The sequence below is a fragment of the Macaca thibetana genome, chromosome 4 (genome assembly GCF_024542745.1).
Source record: "Macaca thibetana thibetana isolate TM-01 chromosome 4, ASM2454274v1, whole genome shotgun sequence".
Lineage (NCBI taxonomy): Eukaryota > Metazoa > Chordata > Mammalia > Primates > Cercopithecidae > Macaca > Macaca thibetana.
The window spans coordinates 136,202,877-136,223,442 of NC_065581.1; the positions used below are offsets into that span (position 1 = coordinate 136,202,877).

The 20,566-nt window shown below is 35.0% G+C and overlaps 1 protein-coding gene across 8 annotated transcripts in view; it reads right to left on the reverse strand.

The window, feature by feature from the left end:
* The window catches only part of LAMA2 (laminin subunit alpha 2), a 772,685-nt gene that overhangs the window by 389,824 nt on the left and 362,295 nt on the right, over nt 1-20,566 (reverse strand). For all 8 annotated transcript variants that reach the window (XM_050788287.1, XM_050788283.1, XM_050788285.1 and 5 more), the window contains exon 4: nt 16,316-16,558. In XM_050788287.1, the coding sequence (XP_050644244.1) occupies nt 16,316-16,558 (243 nt within the window). The remainder of the gene's footprint in view (nt 1-16,315; nt 16,559-20,566) is intronic.

The following is a 20,566-nucleotide window of genomic DNA, read 5'->3' on the forward strand; positions in this document are numbered from 1 at the left end:
CCATACGTATATGTTTATGTGATGTAAACTGAGGAGTGGGCAAATGTACAAAGGAGTAGGTCATGGCACCCTCCCTCATGGAACTCAAAAGCTTGTAGCAATGCCTGGTAAACAGTAGCATCTTTCAACTACCTAATCATGTAAGAAAAGACATTGGGAAAAGATTTTATGTTAAATGTCTGCACATAAAATACAGAGTTTTTTTTGTTTTGTTTTGTTTTTTTAAAAGCAAATACAGAAAACATTCATTCTTATTACTGGATTTAAAACAAAACAAACAAACAAGCAAAAGTTTATTTGTATTCCTATCTCAAGAAACATCCTTTTTGTAGTTTTCCTTTAGGGAATTGCATGAGTTATAATCGTATCAATGGGAACTAACAAGAATGTCATTTAGTTTTGAATCTTTAGCTGTTCTTTAACCTTGCAGTGTTCTAGTAAGATGACTTGTTTACTCTTGTTTCTGCAGCTGTGAATTCTGGACAGGGTTGTAGTGATGTTATTTTTCAGAATAACCCCAAATCCTCTTTCCAGACCAGAATATCAAAGTATTGTTTGGTTCTGCATATATTTTGCTGATTACTCTTGACCTAATTATTTTATATCTGTTCAACCTTGATTTGTATTTACCTTATGCTGTACAAGTTCTCTTGGGATTTTTTAATATATAAATATCCTATTTGATCTGCATCCAATTTTGCAGTCTAAACTCTAAAGGGCCTGAAGATGCTATTTCTTTATTATTTAAGACAAATTTTAGTATTCTTGGAATTACTGACATCAGCTCCTTTTCACATTCTGCCTTTGTTTGCTTTTTTGATAAAAATCTCATTTGGCTAAAAAATTACCTGTGTTATTTTCAACAAAAGGAAGTTAGGCACCAACTGAGCTATTTTCCAGTGATAGGGATAAAATGCTCCGAACTATCTCTCCTCTGAGTCCTAGTGTAGGGCCTTACCATGGAAGGGCTGAGGATGACGGTTATTTCCGGGTTCCCCTCTCAAGGGTGCCTCAAAGACACTAGTGAGCCTTGGCAAATTTCAGTTGAGTGTTTGTACAGGTAGAAGCGTATACCATTTTATGTTGCTTAGGACACCATTCCTCCCATTTTGCTACTGTTTTAATGATCTATCTTCCTAAGAACACTATTTGTAGTCTTCTGTCTATGTTACAGGCTCTTTCTGCGGTCACAGAGTTTTTATTTGTTTGCTTTGTTTTGTTTTTGTTTGCCTATATTTAAATGGCCCATGTTGCTTAATGGAATTAACTAGTAGAGGCTATGTCATGGCACCCAGACAACAAAATGAAGACAAAACCAGTTACTTGGCTTTTGGCTTTTCTGTCTGCCTTAGGATTCCATCAGTTCTCAGATGCTCTTCGGCTAGCCATACTCTCAAGAAAAATGTGTGTGCTTTTCTTAGCATGGAACACCAGCAAAAAGAGTACATCCATCTCCTGCCAACTGGATTGATTGATTTACGACAAGAACTTAGAATTCGAACATTAGCCCCGATTGTTTTAGGAATTATTAAAAGATTGTCAATGGAAAGATTTACAAAAACACTGGAGAAAATGAGGGGCTAACACATTGCAATTCTAGTGACAGAGCCTCTCATGCTAAAGAGTGACCCCCACATTATGTAAACATTGTTGGAAAACATTTATAAAACAGGATGCATTGTATAAATTAAAGCTAAAACTCCAAATGTTTCTATTTCTTATGCTGCTAAACATCCTTCTTTTTATTTTAACATTTACTTGATCATAATCATTGTACAGGGAAATAATTCTCCCTAAAATCTGTTTCTATGACATGTTTCTGCAAGGCAGGTGTTTTGTTTTTGTTTTTGTTTTCCCTAAGTGTACGTTTAAAATGTAATTTTCTCATCCTGAAACTGTTTTACTGTTCGGTACAGGCAGCCTCTCTACTCAATGTATTCAGTTATTCAGTAGGTGAAATAATTATGGTGAGTCAAGGCAATTTGCTAGGAACATAGCCTGTCTCCCATCATTCCCTTCCACATTTTCCACGTGGCAATCACACAGTTCCCTAGACAGGTCACTACCATTTTCTCTCTCTCTCTCTCTCTCTCTCTCTCTCTCTCTCTCTGTAATCTTGTAACCAAGATTTTTCTGTACTAGAGATCTTTTCTCTGACTTATTTCATCTCTAATCTAATCCCTCCAAAGCATAATGTCCATTATCCCCTGCACCTAAGACAGTGTTTGCCATAAAGGCAGTGCTCAATATTTATTTATTGAAAAAAATAGCTAAATGTTGAGGTCTACTCACTGGCTACATATACCCAAGAAAATTGTTCATGATATTAAATTGTTTGGTGTTAGAACTGAAACTGTATTCCAGCTCATTTTTGTTGTCCTCTTTTTTTTTTTTTTTTTGTAATGCATTTGCTTAGTAGTGATTAATGTGTGCACTGGTCTTCCACAGCTAATTCAACACAAAAGTTTATCTTTCTGTAAGATAAATGGATGCAACATAACAAATTGAAATAATGGAAGAGAAAAATGTCTTTAATCCACTGAACGAACAAACTAATGTGGAGATAAAAAGTAACACAAAATTAAATCATTCTGATATTTTTTCTTTAAAAAGCAATAGAGGATTTTTTTTTTCCCTTGACATAATCCAAGAATTTTTACCAACAGTCATGCAACAAAGGTAGTTTATCCTGAAGAGAATAGTGGATAAGTGCTGTAAGTGGATATCAGGTTTTAAAATATGTAAAATGCTCCTAAAAGGTGTCAACTGTCACTCTTGATACAATGAACATCTACACATGTGATTATATAATACATATAAGGGTAACAGAGTGTGTCTATGTGAAGATACAGGTATATACATACATGCTTTATATTCTGTGAGCCAAAACAACACAGTTCTCAAACTTACTACTGGTAACCTGTATACCACCAACTTTCATGTAGTTGCTTATAACAACTGATAAAATGCCTGATTATTAGTACAAAAATATTATTTGCTATTCCCCCCTTACCTACAAAATTTAAAAACAAATGTAGTATGATTCATGTTTAATTTAATATTCACCATATTACTAATTTGGTAAAGAAAAGGCCTTCACAAATTAAATTATTATACTTATAAATTGTTTCAGCAAAAGGACTTGTCTGATTTCCCATTGATGCTTTTGCTAAAATGCTGTGTACATCTGAGGTTATACTTAGGACAGTATTTCTGCAAGTATTTCTATTCATGCTTTGGCATATTATTAGTTTAAACCATATGAAACTGCATTTTAATTGACTAAAATAGTCAAATATTGGCAATTTCCCATGGCTCAACATAATAGTAGTAGGCTCGGTTTTGGAAGGCACTTATAATTTGAAAAAGGAAACAAATAATTCTGATTACTGAATGAAGTTAAAGAACAAATTTACACAAAGGAAATATAATTTGCTAACTTATAATCTTACCAGGACTGCCATTTTCCTTTGCAAAATAAGTATCAAAATAAGTATAGGATTTTTGTTATCCATGATTAGAATTTAAATTATATGTCTTATGTACTACCCAAGTAGCAGAATTGAGCAACAGTTTTCATTTACATTTTTCCAATGAAAATATTTGACTGTAGTCAGTCTGCTATGGTGCAAAATAGTACACATCCTCGGGCTAGATTGCTTTGCTGTACATTTTTCTCCAGTTTTCACTTCATAGCAGGGGACCTAGTAAAGCAACTCCTGATATCTTTTTAAGTTTGCCTATAAAGTGTAATCATAACCATTCCACTCCTGGGTTACTTGTCTCAAGGACTTTTGATGATAGCTCTAGTGTTGAAATAGTTTCCCTAAGGATCAGAAGCTCATTTTAATAGCTTCAATATCCTTTGTTGTATTTTCAAGTATACTTTTGCAATAAAGATAATAGTACATTATCTTTCCCGTGTAAGACTGATTAACTGACACACCCTTGGGTTTTCCTCAGTAGAGATGGTGGATGGTATTTAATTATCCACACAGTGTCGTACAAACCCTTGTGACCAATGGTAAATACACATTTAGAAAATGACTGATTGGACCTAAGTGTTCCATTTATGAAGTGGAATGGTTATAAGATTTGCCATCAGAAGGTCTGGACTGGACCTGGACTAGAGATTAGTGTTGAACATTTACCACAATGTGACCTCAAATCAGTTCCTTCACCTCCATCTGTAAAATGAGAATAATAACAATTTTGGCTTCAAGTATCTCCAAGGCTTTGGTGAGGATCAGATGGAAGAATGCATGGTAGAGTGCCTTGTAACTGACACAGCGCAATAGACAAATGATTATTGCCAATATTATTGATAATACAAACAACAGTTAATCCACTAATCCTCTTCCTTTTGCTTGGGAGTCGTATTTTAACTGAAAGGCTTAAACTCTACTTACGTAACGTTAAATAAAACTGATACTAACCAGCAAATCTAGCATGATCTGCCATTCCATCAGGGAATGTTTACTTGGGATTTTAGGCCTGATTACAGATGTCATAATATGAGTTTTGGCAACCTGAAGGGCTTCTTATAATATCAAGTTCATTTAATAGTCCTTTTCTTTCTTTATGTAGAGAATAAATATTGTTCTTGCTTCACAGTTCAGTAATCTCAATACACTTCAGAATTGGGACTTGAATTATTGACAACAGTTTATAATTTTCAGTTCAGAAAACATTTTCTATAATAAATTGCAATGAATATAAGTAGAACTTTTTTTTTTTTGCAATAAGGTGCTAGCATATTTAAACGCTTGTGTGCCTATCTGTACTATACTAACAATGGCCAAGAGTAGATTCTATGAAACCACACTGTCTTTCACACAAGAAGTAACAGGTCTATACAATGAAATCTGAAGTTTATTTGGATCAAAACTGACAAGCTTTGAAGAAAAGTCTGGAAGATTAGCGGTTTAATAAATTGAATGGGATAGAGGGCTGGTCTTTTCTGACAATGGAATAGATTATGTCAATTCAATTTAGATGGAATTTTACCTGAGTAGTCAATTAATAACAAAAATAACAGAAAGAATTAGCTTGAGTCAAATAAAAGAAAAACATAATTTTTAAAGTTTTGTTTAACCAAAAGTGTATTTACTTGTTGGTTTACTTAATATTTTATTAAATTTTACTCTAAGATGGAGAATTACTATATCTCTGTCAAAGTAATATTGATATAATTACCTACAATTTGGAGAAATATATCTCTTTTAAGTCATTTAAAACCCTAGTTTCTACAGTCTCACTTACATGCACAAAATGGTTAACTATGTTCCAAAAATATAATTTTACTGGTTTTAGCAGCCAATTTTAAAGACTTCATAAACTGATTTATGTATTAAGGCATTTCAGAATTTTATTTAAAAATGTAGTGACATTATTATAATGGGTCTCAACTATGTCTAACACAGCAGTTTGTTCTATCTTATAGAAATGGACAAGAAAAAGATTCTTAGAGGGCTTCCTTGTGGAGCATTAAAGTCGTGGTCAAAAACTGAAACATGTGTACAATGCTTGGGAAGTTCTGCAGTACTTTGACCACAAAACATGGGTTCTGTTGCCCACTTATAAAAGTAATGCATTGACTAATATCTCCCTATTTCCCCCAGCCTCCGCCCCCAACATAGAATCAACAGATTCTGTTTAAAATGTTCCTGATGAGAAATCTTGTCCTACCCATTTTATCACCAGCCTATTTAATATGGTGTGACCCCTGGAATGCCCACACACTAGCAGACTCCATAACCATGCCTGGAAAGAAGTTAAACTCAATAGCTCATTCTACAGGTGTACTGGAAGGAAGTTAAATTCAAATAGTAATGCTATAGTGGATGCAAATTAATATTTAAAGACATTTTCTAAAACCCTTTTTATATAGCTTCTGTTGGATCTCCTGTAATGTGATTCTTATTAGAACCAAATCAGATATACGTTTCGAGGATTCTTCTGTGAGTAAAACCCATATCACCTTCCTTATATGTTTATAGTATTTGTTCAACCATTAGTCAATTATTTCATATAGTAAAATTTTAGAGGAATAACATGTTTTAGGAACATGGATAGCAAAAAACAAAACAAAAACCTTAAAACTGCTTTAACAATTATGCATGTAAGTTACTATTATTGTCTTGGGAAGAACTGTTAGTCAGTGGATCTTCTGTATTGCTATAGCTTTTGGGATTTAGTATTGAAGGGAAAATGTAAGTTCCCTTAAAAAGGAAGGTCTTTTAAGAACAGCTGAAAGGGAGGCTACAGATGGGTTGAATGGGTGGGGTGTGGGGGGTGGGATAAAGGAATACAAGCCATCTGTAAATGTGGGTTACTTTCACTGAGGTTTTTATGGTCATATTTCCTATTGCCATGTAGAAGCAATGAATAAAGACACTAAAACACTAGACAAACAAGATTATATTTAGGTATCAAAAGTGCAAAATAGGCTAAGAGTAAAATGATCAAAAGTAATGCAAAAAGTCACTTTAAAAATTATTAAAGAAAAAAATCTGACAAGTATGTAACACAATTGAAATACATGAAATTCCAGAAACAAAATTTTAAAAATATTTTAAAAACAACACAAAAGAAATATAAATATACATCATTTCCCAGAATAAAGCTTGAAGCAGAAAAAACTGATAAATATAAATACACCAAGAAAAAATTATTAAAATCAGCAATCCAAAATTATTAAAAAGATCAAAAAATAAGCAAGATAAAGAGGTTAAGAAATCAATTAAAGTGAAGGTAAAAAAAAAACCTATTAGATATAAAAATGAAGTAATTCATCAAAGCTAAAAGGTAAAGAATTTTTTAAATCTAAAACATGAAAACACTGAAACCCCAAAATAAAAAATAAGCAGCAGCTCAAACTCAGACCTGTGCAATCTCACATAGAGTTTCAGCACGACCTGCTAAGAGAGGGGACTTCTGAGCCTATAGTGTTGAGCAGATTTTCCAGGAAACCCCAGACACAGAAGGAAACTTTTAGCCTTGTACCTTTCTGGTGCTCTGAGAATATACTGAATTCAAATCACAACTCCAAAAATTTCTAACTAAGGAACCCTGGGAAAGTTATTTGACCTCTCTGTACTACCTGTGTCTCAGCTGTAAAATGGGACAAGTATTAGTATATATGAATTTATACATGGAAAATTCTGAGATTAACACCCTCCATAAAATAAATGTGCAACAAATACTAGCCATCATTTGTTATTGTTATTATTATTGTTGTTGTTTTTATTGTTATTTTTGTCTACTTAGTCCTGGACTAACCCTACATTAGCACTGAGACCCTCACCTATTCCTTCTGGTCCTCCAACTTCAGTAAGCTTGTGGTGTTTTGCTTCACTTATTCCTTCGGTCTTGTTCAGTAGCCTCTGCCCTCCCTAGCCATGGCCCCATGTGGTATGGCTGGGTCCCTCTCATGTTCCCCCATCGCATTCCAGGCTGAGCCAGCTCAGTCATTTCACAGTTAGGAGTGGGCTTAAGCCAATGTTAGCTACTGAACCTTGAGAATAAAAAGGCTGGAAATGCTATTATATTGTAGAGGTTAAAGAGAGGGTTGCCATAAAAATCTAATTTGAGCGTTTTCATAACCATGTAAACTGGCTGGGGCACATATTAGGTAGTTTACTCTTCTTTCTGAACCCTATTGTTAATCCTTGCAGAGCTACCTGAAAACCAAATCCAGGTAATTCCCCAAAAGTCAGTGTGCAGTGTCTTCTTCCACAGCCCTGGGCTTCTTTACCCAGCTTAACAGAAGCTTACCCTTCTATTCCATTTCAGTGGCTCCTGTTCCACAACACTGAGAAAACCAGGTCTCTTAAATATTGGTGTTTTCTCCTCAGGATTCCATTCTCATTCAGTTTCTCTGGCTATCTTTGTTTTTCAACAATACTGCATTAATTTTACAAGGATTTGTGGATGCTTTCTGGGCATTATATATATATATATATATATATATATATATATATATATAGGAGGAGTAAGGGAGTCTATTAACTGATCAACAGAGAAAAAGGAGGAATATAATCCTCTTAATTTTATCTTTATTTTATTACAAAGATTTGTTTTTAAAATATAACAATATATTACCTTAAATAAATTATGTATTTTATGTGTGTGTCATTCCAAAATATTTCAGCTGCTCTGTGTCTTCCAACCAGAGTTGAAACATTTCATTTTTTAGAGGACTCCATATAAACCTCATTGTAAGGAGGTATTTTAACATTGTTGCTCCAGGTACTGACTGGCCCCACATTGGTCTAAAAAGAATTATTTTTAGAGAAAGGAAGCCTGAAACCCCAATTAATTATTTACCTAAATTTCTATTCAAAACCAACACAAATTAGTGATACTCCACTGTTTCTCCCTAAAGGAACAATTGCAAGGGTAACTGAGAAAGGCTAGGTCTTCATTTCCATTCCCTCATTTCCATACAAACTCACATGTGAAATCATGTTATAACCTTAACAATGTTATATCAAAGGAGAATTTCTGAAACATTTTTTAATACAGTCTTGGGTTTGTGTCTTCCTTCTCCTGTATTTGCAATTCTAAGGATCACCATAATGTCAGATGATGAAAAGAGGAAGAAAAATATTCTGTCTGTATATATAAAATTCTGTCACATAGGAAATCAAAATAATATCAAAGCTCCACATACAGTTTACAAAAAAAAAAGTGTCTTCAAGATTTAATGATGGTTTCTCCCGGGATTTTTATATAAGCCTGCCATGTTTCAAAGCAGAATCAAAGTGAATCTAAGTTCCATTGAGCTGCAGTCCAGGAGAGTGAGAAGGTGGTGGTAAGCAGGAAAAAAAAATCATATGTAAATAACTTAAAGTTCTCTGTATGAGGAAATGGAAGCAAAATCACTATGGCAACCATGAATATTTAGTTAGCAGCCTAGTGACAATCCAAATAAATTAAAAGCAATAATCTGAGTCATAGAAAAGGAAAAGTCTCATACAACAGAAAAATATTATAATTTTAATTCTAGGATCTCTAAAGCAGTGCCATCTAGACAGTTCGTCCTCCTCAACATTATTACTGTGATTCTTCTCTCAGCTACCCCTTCGACCATCAATAACCTAATTTTAGTGAGAAGTTTATTTGCTCAACTCAAACTTGCGAAGAGATTCAGTCCACTAAAACCTATCACGTTTCTTGACAGAAAAGGTTAGTCTCTTTCTTCAGTTGGAAGTAGCTGGAATGATCACTATTCTTTCCCTAAATAACTGGTGCCTTTTTCTCCTACAGGGTTTAAAAGGCTGAAGCCCTGAGCTTCTGACAAATCTAATGAATTAAAAGTTCTGGTTTCAGGAGTAGCTATTTTTCAAATGCTTCTAGGTGATTTTCAAGTAAAGCCAAATTATCGGGGTGCTTCCAAGTGGCAGTTCTTGTTAGCAGTTCTCAATAGCATCTGGGCTACTGCTTTCGGCAGAGGCAGCACTTGGGCTGTGATAGTAGCTCTTGATGGCTTGGTTCCCTGCGGCACTGCTGGACATTCATGTTATGTAGCTGTTCCCACAAGAACTCTACCCTATGGTTGACCTCAAAGTAATGGAGGCTCCTGTGGTCTGTTGCTTCATACCCTGCAACTCCTCTTAGGGAGCTCAGTATCATTTGCTCAAAGCAGGACAAAGTAGGGTCCCTGCTGAGCCTTCTCTTGGCATTGATGATAGAAAATTGCTCTTCTAAAATAAAACTCTTTTAAGGCTTTTGCTCAAAGCCTCCTTCTATTTGCAGCCTGGATAGCGACACACCCGGTCATATTATTGTCCCACCTATGTCCTCCATTATCCCTCCTTTGCCAGGCCTTGAGACTTGATACCTTATGATTATCTCGTAGCTCAGAATGAGCTTCTCTTCTCCCTTTGGGTGCAGGCCTAGGATGCTAAGCTTCAGGGTTAAGCTCTTTCTTGGTAGTAGTTGAACCTAGTTATCTAGGGGACTGGCAAATCCACATGATTAACATTTGTTGATCTCTTGAAATCAATGTGGGGTGGAGGGCAGAGAAGGGGCCAAACTAAACCATGAAGGGAAACAGGTGGGAGTAGCAGGAGTAACAAAGCCAAATAAAACATCAGAGATGATGCAATTAAGATTAAAGAGGCCATAAGGAAAGGCTAGACCTCTCCAGTGATGATATGGACATAGGGCAGTATTGAAGTTTGGATACAGAGGCTGAAATTGAGAGTTTGAATATCCTTTAATAGATCGATGAGAAATTTACCTAAGGTATCTTTCAGCTCTAATGTTCTAAAGATTTTGGCACATGTCTCAAAAATTCTCTAGACAAGTGGCAATGTAATAAACCTTAGACTCAGTAGATTTGGCGTTAGTCACAAGAAGACTATTTCCTATTAATGTTCTAAGCCTAAAACATGAACATTGTTGTCTAACTAGTGTGTAACAATTCAGACATGTTTATTTCATAATGCCTTGTTACATGGATGGGCCTTAGCTCATGCCTGTAATCTCAGAAGACTGTAACTTTAGAAGGCTAAGGTGGAAGGATCACTTGAGGCCAGGAGTTTGAGAACAGCCTGGGCAACATAGCAAGACCCTGTCTCTACAAAAACATTTTAAAAATTAGCTGGAGGTTGATTTTTTAGGTAGGAAGATTTCTTGAGACTAGGAATTTGAGGCTGCAGTGAGCTATGATCACGCCACTGGACTCTAGCCTGAGCAACACAATGAGAACCTGTTTTTAAAGAAGAAAGAAAAAAAAGGAAGGAAGGAAGGAAGGAAGGAAGGAAGGAAGGAAGGAAGGAAGGAAGGAAGGGAGAAGGGAGGGAGGGACTTGTTTTTCTTATTTCTGACATATTTAAGGAATATTTTGATGGTCTGGAAGAAAATGACCATTCAATGCTTAGTCAAAAATATACATTACAAATCACAGTAAATATGTAGATACTGTTGTCCACATGAAAAATCTGTCTAAAATATATATACCTATTATGTAACCATAAAAATTAAAAATAAAATCATTTTTAAAATCTACCTATTAATAGAAGCATAAGCCCCATAAACCAATAAAAAAGAAACAAAAATATATGCATATATTAATAAACAATGACTGATGCAATGAGAAAACTGTTTCCTCTGTGGTATTGGTTCCCAAAATCCAGAAGCCCAGTTTTACCATGAGAAAACATCAGGCAAACCCAAATTGAATAATAGTCTATGAAATATCTCTAAATATCTCTTAAAATATCTCTTAAAACTGTCACACATCAGTGAATAAATGCCACATAGTACCTGAACTGGAACCCAGAAGAGAAAAAATGAAATTGGTAAAGCGAATGAAACCTGAATAAGGTCTGCGGTTTAGTTAACAACAGTGTATAAATGCTAACTTCTTAGTTTTAACATGTGTATTGTCATTATTTAAGATATTATTCCTAGGGATATCTGGATGAGGGAATGTGAGGATTCTCTGTAATCTTCATATATGTGTGTAAATTTAACATAATTCCAAAATAAAATTCCAAAATAAAAAAAAATTAAATGCATGTGCAACTTCGCTTCTATTTATGGTAGATTATACAGTAAGAGTCAACACTCTCAATGATAACAACTAGACAAACTGGATAAATATACAAAAATATATGTTTAAAGCCATGTGAGGGCTATCAGGAGAGTGAAGAATAACCTTCTCAACATCAAGGACAAAAGAGATGTCTAGACAGGTGATTGGTATGTTGTGACAGTTTTTGTCCTGGGAGCATTTTCCTGTCCAGAGACATGGCTGAGAGAATGAGCAGCACTTTGACAGCCCTGCTGTATTAGGAGGACAAAAGTTGGATTCCAGGACTGCATGGGTGGGACTTTGGTAATTCCCACGCATGCTGGCTTGGACTCCAAAGACAGGCAGCATGAGAATGAGCATATACTGGAATTAAAGCAGCTGTCATTGGGTTGTAGCACCACTTTGAATCATCTGAATGTCCCAGAAATTTGAATCCCTAAAATTGAATTAAGTTGATCCAGATTTCCATTGCCTGGCAGTAGCATCAGAAAATCCACACAGGATGAAAACAATATACTAGTTCTCAAATTATTTCTACATGTTCTCTTTCAAATACAACTTCTGTTATACAAAGATAATCAGGCACATAAGAATGTAAGACAGCATAAAAAGAATCAGCAGATGAAACAGAAAATAAAATATATCCAAAAAGGTCATATATTAGAATTATCAGACAAAAACTTTTAAAAATAATTTTTACTTTATGCTCAAGGAGATCAAAAATAGAATATTGAAACTTTTAGAATAAATCATATCATTAAATAAAAATTTTACTATAAATATAAAATTTCAATGTAAAATGAGAAACAACTTCTATTTGAAAATGAACCAGGCCGGGCACGGTGGCTCATGCCTGTAATCCCAGCACTTTGGGAGGCCAAGGCAGGTGGATCGCGGGGTTAAGAGATCAAGACCATCCTGGCCAACATGGTGAAACTCTGTCTCTACTAAAAATACAAAAAACAGCTGGACATCGTGGCGCATGCCTGTAATCCCAGCTACTCAGGAGGCTGAGCAGGAGAATCGCTTGAACTCGGGAGGTGGAGGTTGCAGTGAGCCGAGATTGCACCATCGCACTCCAGCCTGGGTGACAGAGTAAGACTCTGTCTCAAAAAAAAATAAGAAACAAAAAAGAAAATGAACCAGAGAAATTTAGAAACTGAAAAATACAATATATGATTAAGAATCCTATGAATAACTTTAATAGCAATATTTACATAGCTGAGAAGAGAATTAATGAACTAGAAATAATCCAGAAGAAAATATCTAGAATGAAGCTACAGAAAGACAAAAGGATGAAAACTAAGAAAGAGAGTTTCAGATACATAGTGTATACAGCAAAAAGTTCCAAGTCATTTTTAATTAGAATCATAGAGCAGAGGGAATGGGGAAGAGGGAATATTTAGAGAGGTAATGACTGAACAGTTCTCTGAACTGATGAAAGACATCAGTCTGCAGATATGTAGAAAATAAAAAGGTACAATCTACAGTAGCATTGCCCAACAGAACTTTGTTCAATAATGGGAATGTTCCTTTCTGCCCAATCCAGTGTGATGGCTGCTAGTCCCATGTGGCTATTGAGCACTTGAAATGTGGCTAGTGCAATGGAGAAACTGAATTTTAATTTAATTTGGATTAACTGAAATTTAGATTTGAATTACCACATATGGCTAGTGGCTCTTGTAGTGGGCAGTGAAGATCCGGAGCATCATAGTAAAACTACTGAAGAACAAAGATAAAGAAAACATATTTAAAGAAATCAGAGAAAAGTCACTCCAAAAGATAGTCATTAGATAGCTGCATTCTCTGCATAAGCAATGGAAACCAGAAAACAATAAAATGTTCCAAAACAAAATAACTGCAAACCTAGAATCCTATATCTAATAACAATATCCCTCAACAATGGAGGTGAATTCTGTATGTACCGAGTTTAACACATAGGCATTATTAGAGATGAATTTGCATATTGGCTTTGAGACTTTTGAGATAAGAGTTGTTGCTGTCCTGTATTCTGAGAAGTTATCTTCTCAATGTGCCTCCTTCCACTCAAGCAGGGGGAGGTTTATCGCTCTCTGTACACACTACTGTTGTAGTACTTATACAATCATGTTTTATGTACTGGTTTAAATGTTTGCTTCTCTTATTTGACTGTCACTTCTCTGTAAAGTTTTGAACATAAACGACTAATAATTGTATTCCAGGTGTTAAGGGTTATGTGAAAGTACACAATTTTGAAACTGAAGCTGATGAGTGAGATTTATTCCACAGCTTTGTCTAGATAATGTTAGAGAAAAGCATCTAAAACTTTTAGAATATCCTCAAATGTTGTATGATAGCCAAAACTATATTATTTTAGAAAATACCATGCTGCCTTAGAACAATTTTGGCATTGAACTAATTCATCTATTAAAGAAATTTAATTCCAGAGAGATTAAATCATTTGACCAAGGTCCCACAAATAACTGGAACCAGTACCAGAATCCAGGTCTTCTAATTCCATGTGTCTTTCTACTTACATTAGATCCAGCAATACTATATTTCCTCTGAACCATTTTTAAGTTTAGCGATTGTCAACTTTAAAAGACAACTTCTAGTCTTTACCAGATTATGGATGAAATATTTACCTGAGAATCAGAGACCTCAATTATTATTTCAGTTCTATTACCATTGAGCTGAGAGTCTTGGAGAATATCACCTGTCTATTCAAAAAAGTAACATATTCCACAAAGTAAGCTATATAAAATGAACAGATAGCCTACGAGAAGCCTGAATTTAATTCTTATTCTTCAATCCTATCATTCTATTACAGATATTTCGAATTACTTTCTGTTCCTTATTTCATTCACTTCCCTATGAGTGACAAATGAATATAAGGAAACATGTCATAGAGATAGTTCAGTCAGTTGCTCCTAATAGTAACCATCAATAAATAGTTTTTAGTAAGTGTTGCCTAGGAGTGAAAACAATATAGCCAACTAAAGAAACTGAGTAATTAACTAACAAACACATCTTTTGTTTCATATTGGCAGGCTGACTTGGTTTAAGAAATGGAGAACAATTATTAATGGAGAGAATGGGTAGGGTATATGCTTGTGGCATGCATTTTACATATCTGCCTAAGTGTATTTTGCATTGCTTAATAAATTTCTGAATTGAATCATTTTTAAAGGTATAGAATAGCCTTAAAATATTAGACAATTATTAGTTTTATGTAAACTGAATCTAGGATAAAAATTAATAAAAATTCAACTCAAAATTCTTTCTGCAGTCCCTACCCTCCTATCCTCAGGCCAAATTGGCCAGGAATTGGATGCCTCTAGGCACAAAGCAGGTTGAACAGCTGTTTGACTCACTGCATTTGAGTCCTTGTCATTTGGCAGATTGAGATCTCTGCTGAGAGTACCATTTGGAATGTTTTTCCCCAAAACTGGTATTTTTGACCATGGAATTTGAAATATAGTGAAGCACTGGTATATATTAATACACAAATAGTGCCTAATGAGGGTCTGACAGATTTATGCCAAAAACCTAATTTTCTCTAGAAGTGTTTAGAGATAACCCTAGATCGGCTGGGGTGGGCATGATAGAATGTACGGGTTTTCTGAAAATGTAAATATAAAAGATGATACTAGCTTCAGATGTGTGAGTATCAATGGAGATGTACATAATTAGGTAGGATGAAAGGAGGTGGGTCACATATACTAAAGGGAGACAAGTTAGGGAAATATACTAAAGAGGTATTGGATAATCCAAGAGAGTCAGTAAGTCAAAGTTTGGGTATTTAAGAGAAGACTAAGGATAATAATAAAAATAATAGTAGTAATGGTTTCCTTAATGGCAACAAAACAATAAAAATAGCACTTACAGAGTACTTAGTGTGCATTTCAGCATTGTTCTAATGCTTTAAACATAATAATGCATTTATTCTTTTTGACAGTTATATGAGGTAAGAACTATTATTATTCCTGATTTATGGGCGATGAAACTGAGGTGCAGAGAATTTAAGTAACTGGATCAAGAACACACAACGAAGCCAGAAAACAGAAGAAAAAACCAAAAAATCCACCAACCTCCCCACCTCCACACACAACTAATAAACTAATAATAACTGAAGCCATGTTTAGAATATGTGGCTTAAAATCAATGAATGAATCTCAAATCTTAACCGCGGGATGAAAGGCACTGGAGAAGTAGAACATATTTGAACTAAGCATATAACCTAACTTGCACATCACTGAGAACTTAAGACTTCCTGCACATCACTATTCCACAAAGCCTGACCCAGGGAAGAAACCCCACTGTAGCCCTATGGGGTGACAGCAGAAAAACATCAAAAGATTGAAAGAATTACTTTTCATTTGGGTCTTTCATGTGGATTACATTTCTTCACAAATTCATTTCTTTTGTCTCCATCTCAGACCAAAGTACACACAAATGTAAGGCCACCTGTAAGGTCTCCAGTCCTTCTCTAATCATTAGCAATCCTCATTGTTGAGAAAGTCTCTTTATATGTAAAATTAATCATTGACTTTCCAGATTAAACCTATTTCCTCTTCTCTGATCTTTACTGGAGATGGGAGACACATGAAGGTAGTTAAAATTCTAATCACCTCAGGTTTTTCTTTTTTATTTAATAACTCATTTAAATGTACTTTTGCTAAATCCTATTTTAAAATCTCCCTGACATTAATTACTGATATATTCAGGTCTTTCTGACAGGCCTATTTTGCCGTCTTAAATGTGCTTAAATGGTGAGTTTTCTCATCTTACCTCTCCATTTTCTAAGGGGTGTATCTTGGAGTAAAATGAAGTGCAGATGACCTCATCGTCTTTGGCATATGACGGTGGCCCAGTGCGGGGATAAATATTGTAAAGGGTTAGGCACTCCGTGTCTGTCACAGCATGATACTGCCAGGGCTTGTATTCAACATCATCAAGAGAGCGTTCCAAAATCCAGTTTCCAGGCCGGGGGGAGTTAGCTGCCTTCACAATCACATACGCAATCTGGAACACCTAGGGAAGAATAACAACAACAATAACATTGAATTCCCAAATATTGTCATCATTTTATGTCAAATATAAGTCTAAATGCTACAGTAGATTTTATTTCAGATTTTATTCTATAATCTTATAATGTTGTCTGAAATGATTTTACCATTACAGGTTCATATTTAATAACCTTTTTTGCTAAGAAGTGATGTTTTGTTTTGTTTTGACAACCATGGCTTTAAAAGAAATGGATTAAGATTGGATTTTAGTTTTGTAACAACTCATTGGCAACATTTCACCTGACATTTAAAGTTCCATTATAATTATTACCACCTAAAGCATTTATTAATAGTACATACGAATTTACTCACTTTACTATGTTAAAGACTGTAAAATACAAGCTAGAAATTCCCAGTGTAAATAGTGCTTGATAGTTTAGAAAACATGTTTACTTATATCAGATAATCCTCAAAAAAGTGCCATTTAGAGGGAGTTAGTATGCAGCAAAAACAACATAAACACATTCCTATGTTCAGATTGTGGTTCTAGCATTGTGGCAGTAAACCCTCAATACATGTCCATTCATTTACAGTCCCAAATAGAAAATAATGGATGAGAAATTCCAGTGTTATGAAGACAACTGATTGAACCTGAAACACATTAACTGAAGGGTTTCTGTACCTTCTCCTTACAAAAGGTAAACATGCAAGAAAAGGGGCGAAATAAAGAGGTATTGTTACTGTCGACAGAGTGACAATGGAGAGGAATGTGGCAATGCTCTATTTACAAATTTGTGTAGAATTTCAAGATGTAAAAAAAAGAAATATTCTAAATGTTTTGTGGTAGTACATATCTGTGTCTTTACCAATGTAGTCCAAAAAAATAGTGCAGAAACATTATGGAATGACATTTATATACAATGTTCTAGGTAGAAAGACAGATATAAACTAGTTTAAATTACTATTCCACCATCAATGTGTTGTTAATACAGTGTAATAATGAGACAAATGAAAAGTGCTATAATAATAAAACAGTATGATATGTTCTTGACTAGTAAATGCTATGAGGTATGAGAGCTTGGCAGCTCTAAGCTCTAAGTGGATGAGATCACTGGTGGGACACAATTGGGAGGACAGGCTCACTACAATGTGATTAACAGGCCTGCTGAGCTAGAGGGAATCCTGAAAGGGATGCTCTCTGGAAATACATTTTATCTGCTTCATAGTTTTGACATGGTAGCTCATGCATACATGTATAGGATCTATGGTATACCCTAAGGGACTAGATTTAAAAATATAAAAAGTTGGTATGGAATGGGGTAATACAGGTGGCTCTGATGCTAGTCCTTGGAGATCTTTACTTGAATGCAGGCTTGCTTGAGAACCATGGAGGGGAAATTACCCATCGAATGAGTCAAAGTAGGGTTAGTATTAGCCTTTTAGGCACAGCTGTGGAACAACTAGTTGATAAAATACTGATGTGCTTCTGTACTTGTTGACAAATCACTGCTGCCCAACCTCCCAAATGCCTCCTCTCCCCTGAGGCCAGCTGATTGGCCCCAGCATAGGAAGGACAGCCAAGATATTTGTCCTGAGGCGTCTGGGCTTTGAGAATTCTGTTTTATTGAGTATCACTGCAGGTGAGAAATAGTGATGAATTTATATTTACAAAGGCACATAGATAAGTATAAATGCAGATAGACACACATATCTATGTATGTGCCTATAACTGCTTGAATATGCCAAGACATTTGGGGAGAGATAATATGTGAACATATTAAAGCTGTTTCCTTTGGGAGTCAAGGAAAAAGGAGAAGGACTTTTATTTTCCATCCCGTATTCTGCTATATTTTTTGTATGAACATAAATGTTTTACTTTTAAATAAAATTATCTTTAAAATGAAGACAAAGTAAAATAAGTAACAGAGAAAGGGCAAAAGTAGGAACAACATAGAACATGTTACACCAACCATTATAAGAGATATTTGCTACTTATGCATTTTTAGGTATTATTCATAAGGAATTGTTTTTTAGACAGTTCATATTGAACAACTCATCACGTAGAATTTCTTCATATAGAAATTCATCAAGAAATATACCAATTGATTAATCTTATAAAATGCACAGATAGAGTTGTCTCTACTATAAAATATGAAATATCTTGGTCCTAACTACTGGTAATCCCAAAGTATTACTGACAAGGTCTTAAAATGATAAAGAAGACAAGGAAGACGAATAACTAATTGCTGGCTTGTAGAGGCCAGGGCCTCTAGCTTTTATATCTTTCTTTTTTTCCCCAGATTGAGTCTTGCTCTGTTGTCCAGGCTGGAGTACAATGGCACAACCTTGGCTCACTGCAACCTCTGCCTCTCAAGTTCAAGCAATTCTCCTGCCTCAGCCTGCCTAGTAGCTGGGATTACAGGCAGGTGCCACTGCACCAGGCTAATTTTTATTTTGTTCTTTTTTTTTTTTTTTTTTTTTTTTTTTGTATTTAGTAGAGATGGAGTTTCACCATATTGGTAAGGCTGGTCTCGAACTCCTAACCTCAGGTGATCCACCTGCCTCAGCCTCCCAAAGTGTTGAGATTACAGGCATGAGCCACCGTGCCCAGCCAGCCGGTACATCTTTAACCCATAACCCATTTCCCATTAGGAAAAAAAATGTACAGCTCACTGCCAGCTCTCATTTAATTTTACATAAACATGTTCGCTGAGGCTGAAGCAAATTTGACTTATTTTCAAAGTGAAAATAAAATATGAAAACTGTTCTTAGAGTTATTTCTAAATAAAACTTATCTCTAATCCTAATGTAACAGAAATGTATATGATGATCAGAATTTAATGATTTTTTATGTAGGAATGCTGTATTTTCCAGGATTTGACATTTCTGCAATCAATAATTACTATATTTTGTATATGGAAATACTACTATCAAACCCAGAATGCTATAAATAGAATGATGTCTTTTGTTTCCAAAGTCAATATGCGAGAGCATTGCAAAAATATTAATAAAGGCGAAATATTGTGTGGCAAACTTTGGGGATAATTTGAGGACGGTAATCCACAAGTTATCTCGGGGTAAACACTGCAGCCACAAGTGCTGCTGGCGAGTATTCTTCGGGCAAATAAGAAATGGGTTACAGATGCTATATTTCTTACTGTAATTCTTCTGAAACAGTGGACATTTGATATTGATTACGTTTAATTGGATAGCCAAAATCATGTAATGTGCTTCTATGTTATGGTTATTAGTTTTACGCTGGTCTTTTCTGTTTGTTAAAGCTTGAATCCCAGTTAATATATATTGTCACCGGCAGGAACTAAGGCGTACATTCCTGGAGTGTTTGTCCTATTAGGTATCTGTGAGTTGAGACAATTACTTAAACTCTTTTACCCTCTGTTGTCCATTGTTACTTTTCTAAAGACACAAGGAGGGAAGAGATAATGAGATAATGAATACGAAATACTGCATGTTCTTGTGAAAGAGAGAACTTATGTAAACATTTCAAGTGAGCCCGTTTCCTTCCAGAAAAAATAAAAACATAGAGATATTTTTTAAAGATATAAAACAAAAAGAGAGATAACAAAGCATATTAGAGATCACAGGTACTCACTAAGAAAAATAAGACTCTGCTAAGGTTATGGATAAAGAACTTTGCTTAGAAAGCACTCAGCATGCAAATATGGGACAGGGCCAAGTTCTCATGCAGCTACAATGTGGATTTATGACTTCATAGCTCCTGTGTTGGCTCTGGAATAACAGATAAAAATAATCCACGAAGAGAAGTTCTACTAGAGACCCCACAGACTCTTTCTATAATTCAACATAACTGCCAGCAGTAAGTGACATGGAAAAGCAGTCACCGCCTTAGAGAACACTGAATGAGTCCCATTTCAAAACAATATCCCTCTTTCATTTATTTTCTACGGGATCTTTCACATTCCATGCAAAATTAATTAAATTTGTTGGCATGGAGTTTCTTTTGGACTTCTTAAATGACTTGAAAGTCATGTAGTTTTTGAGTAAACTTTTA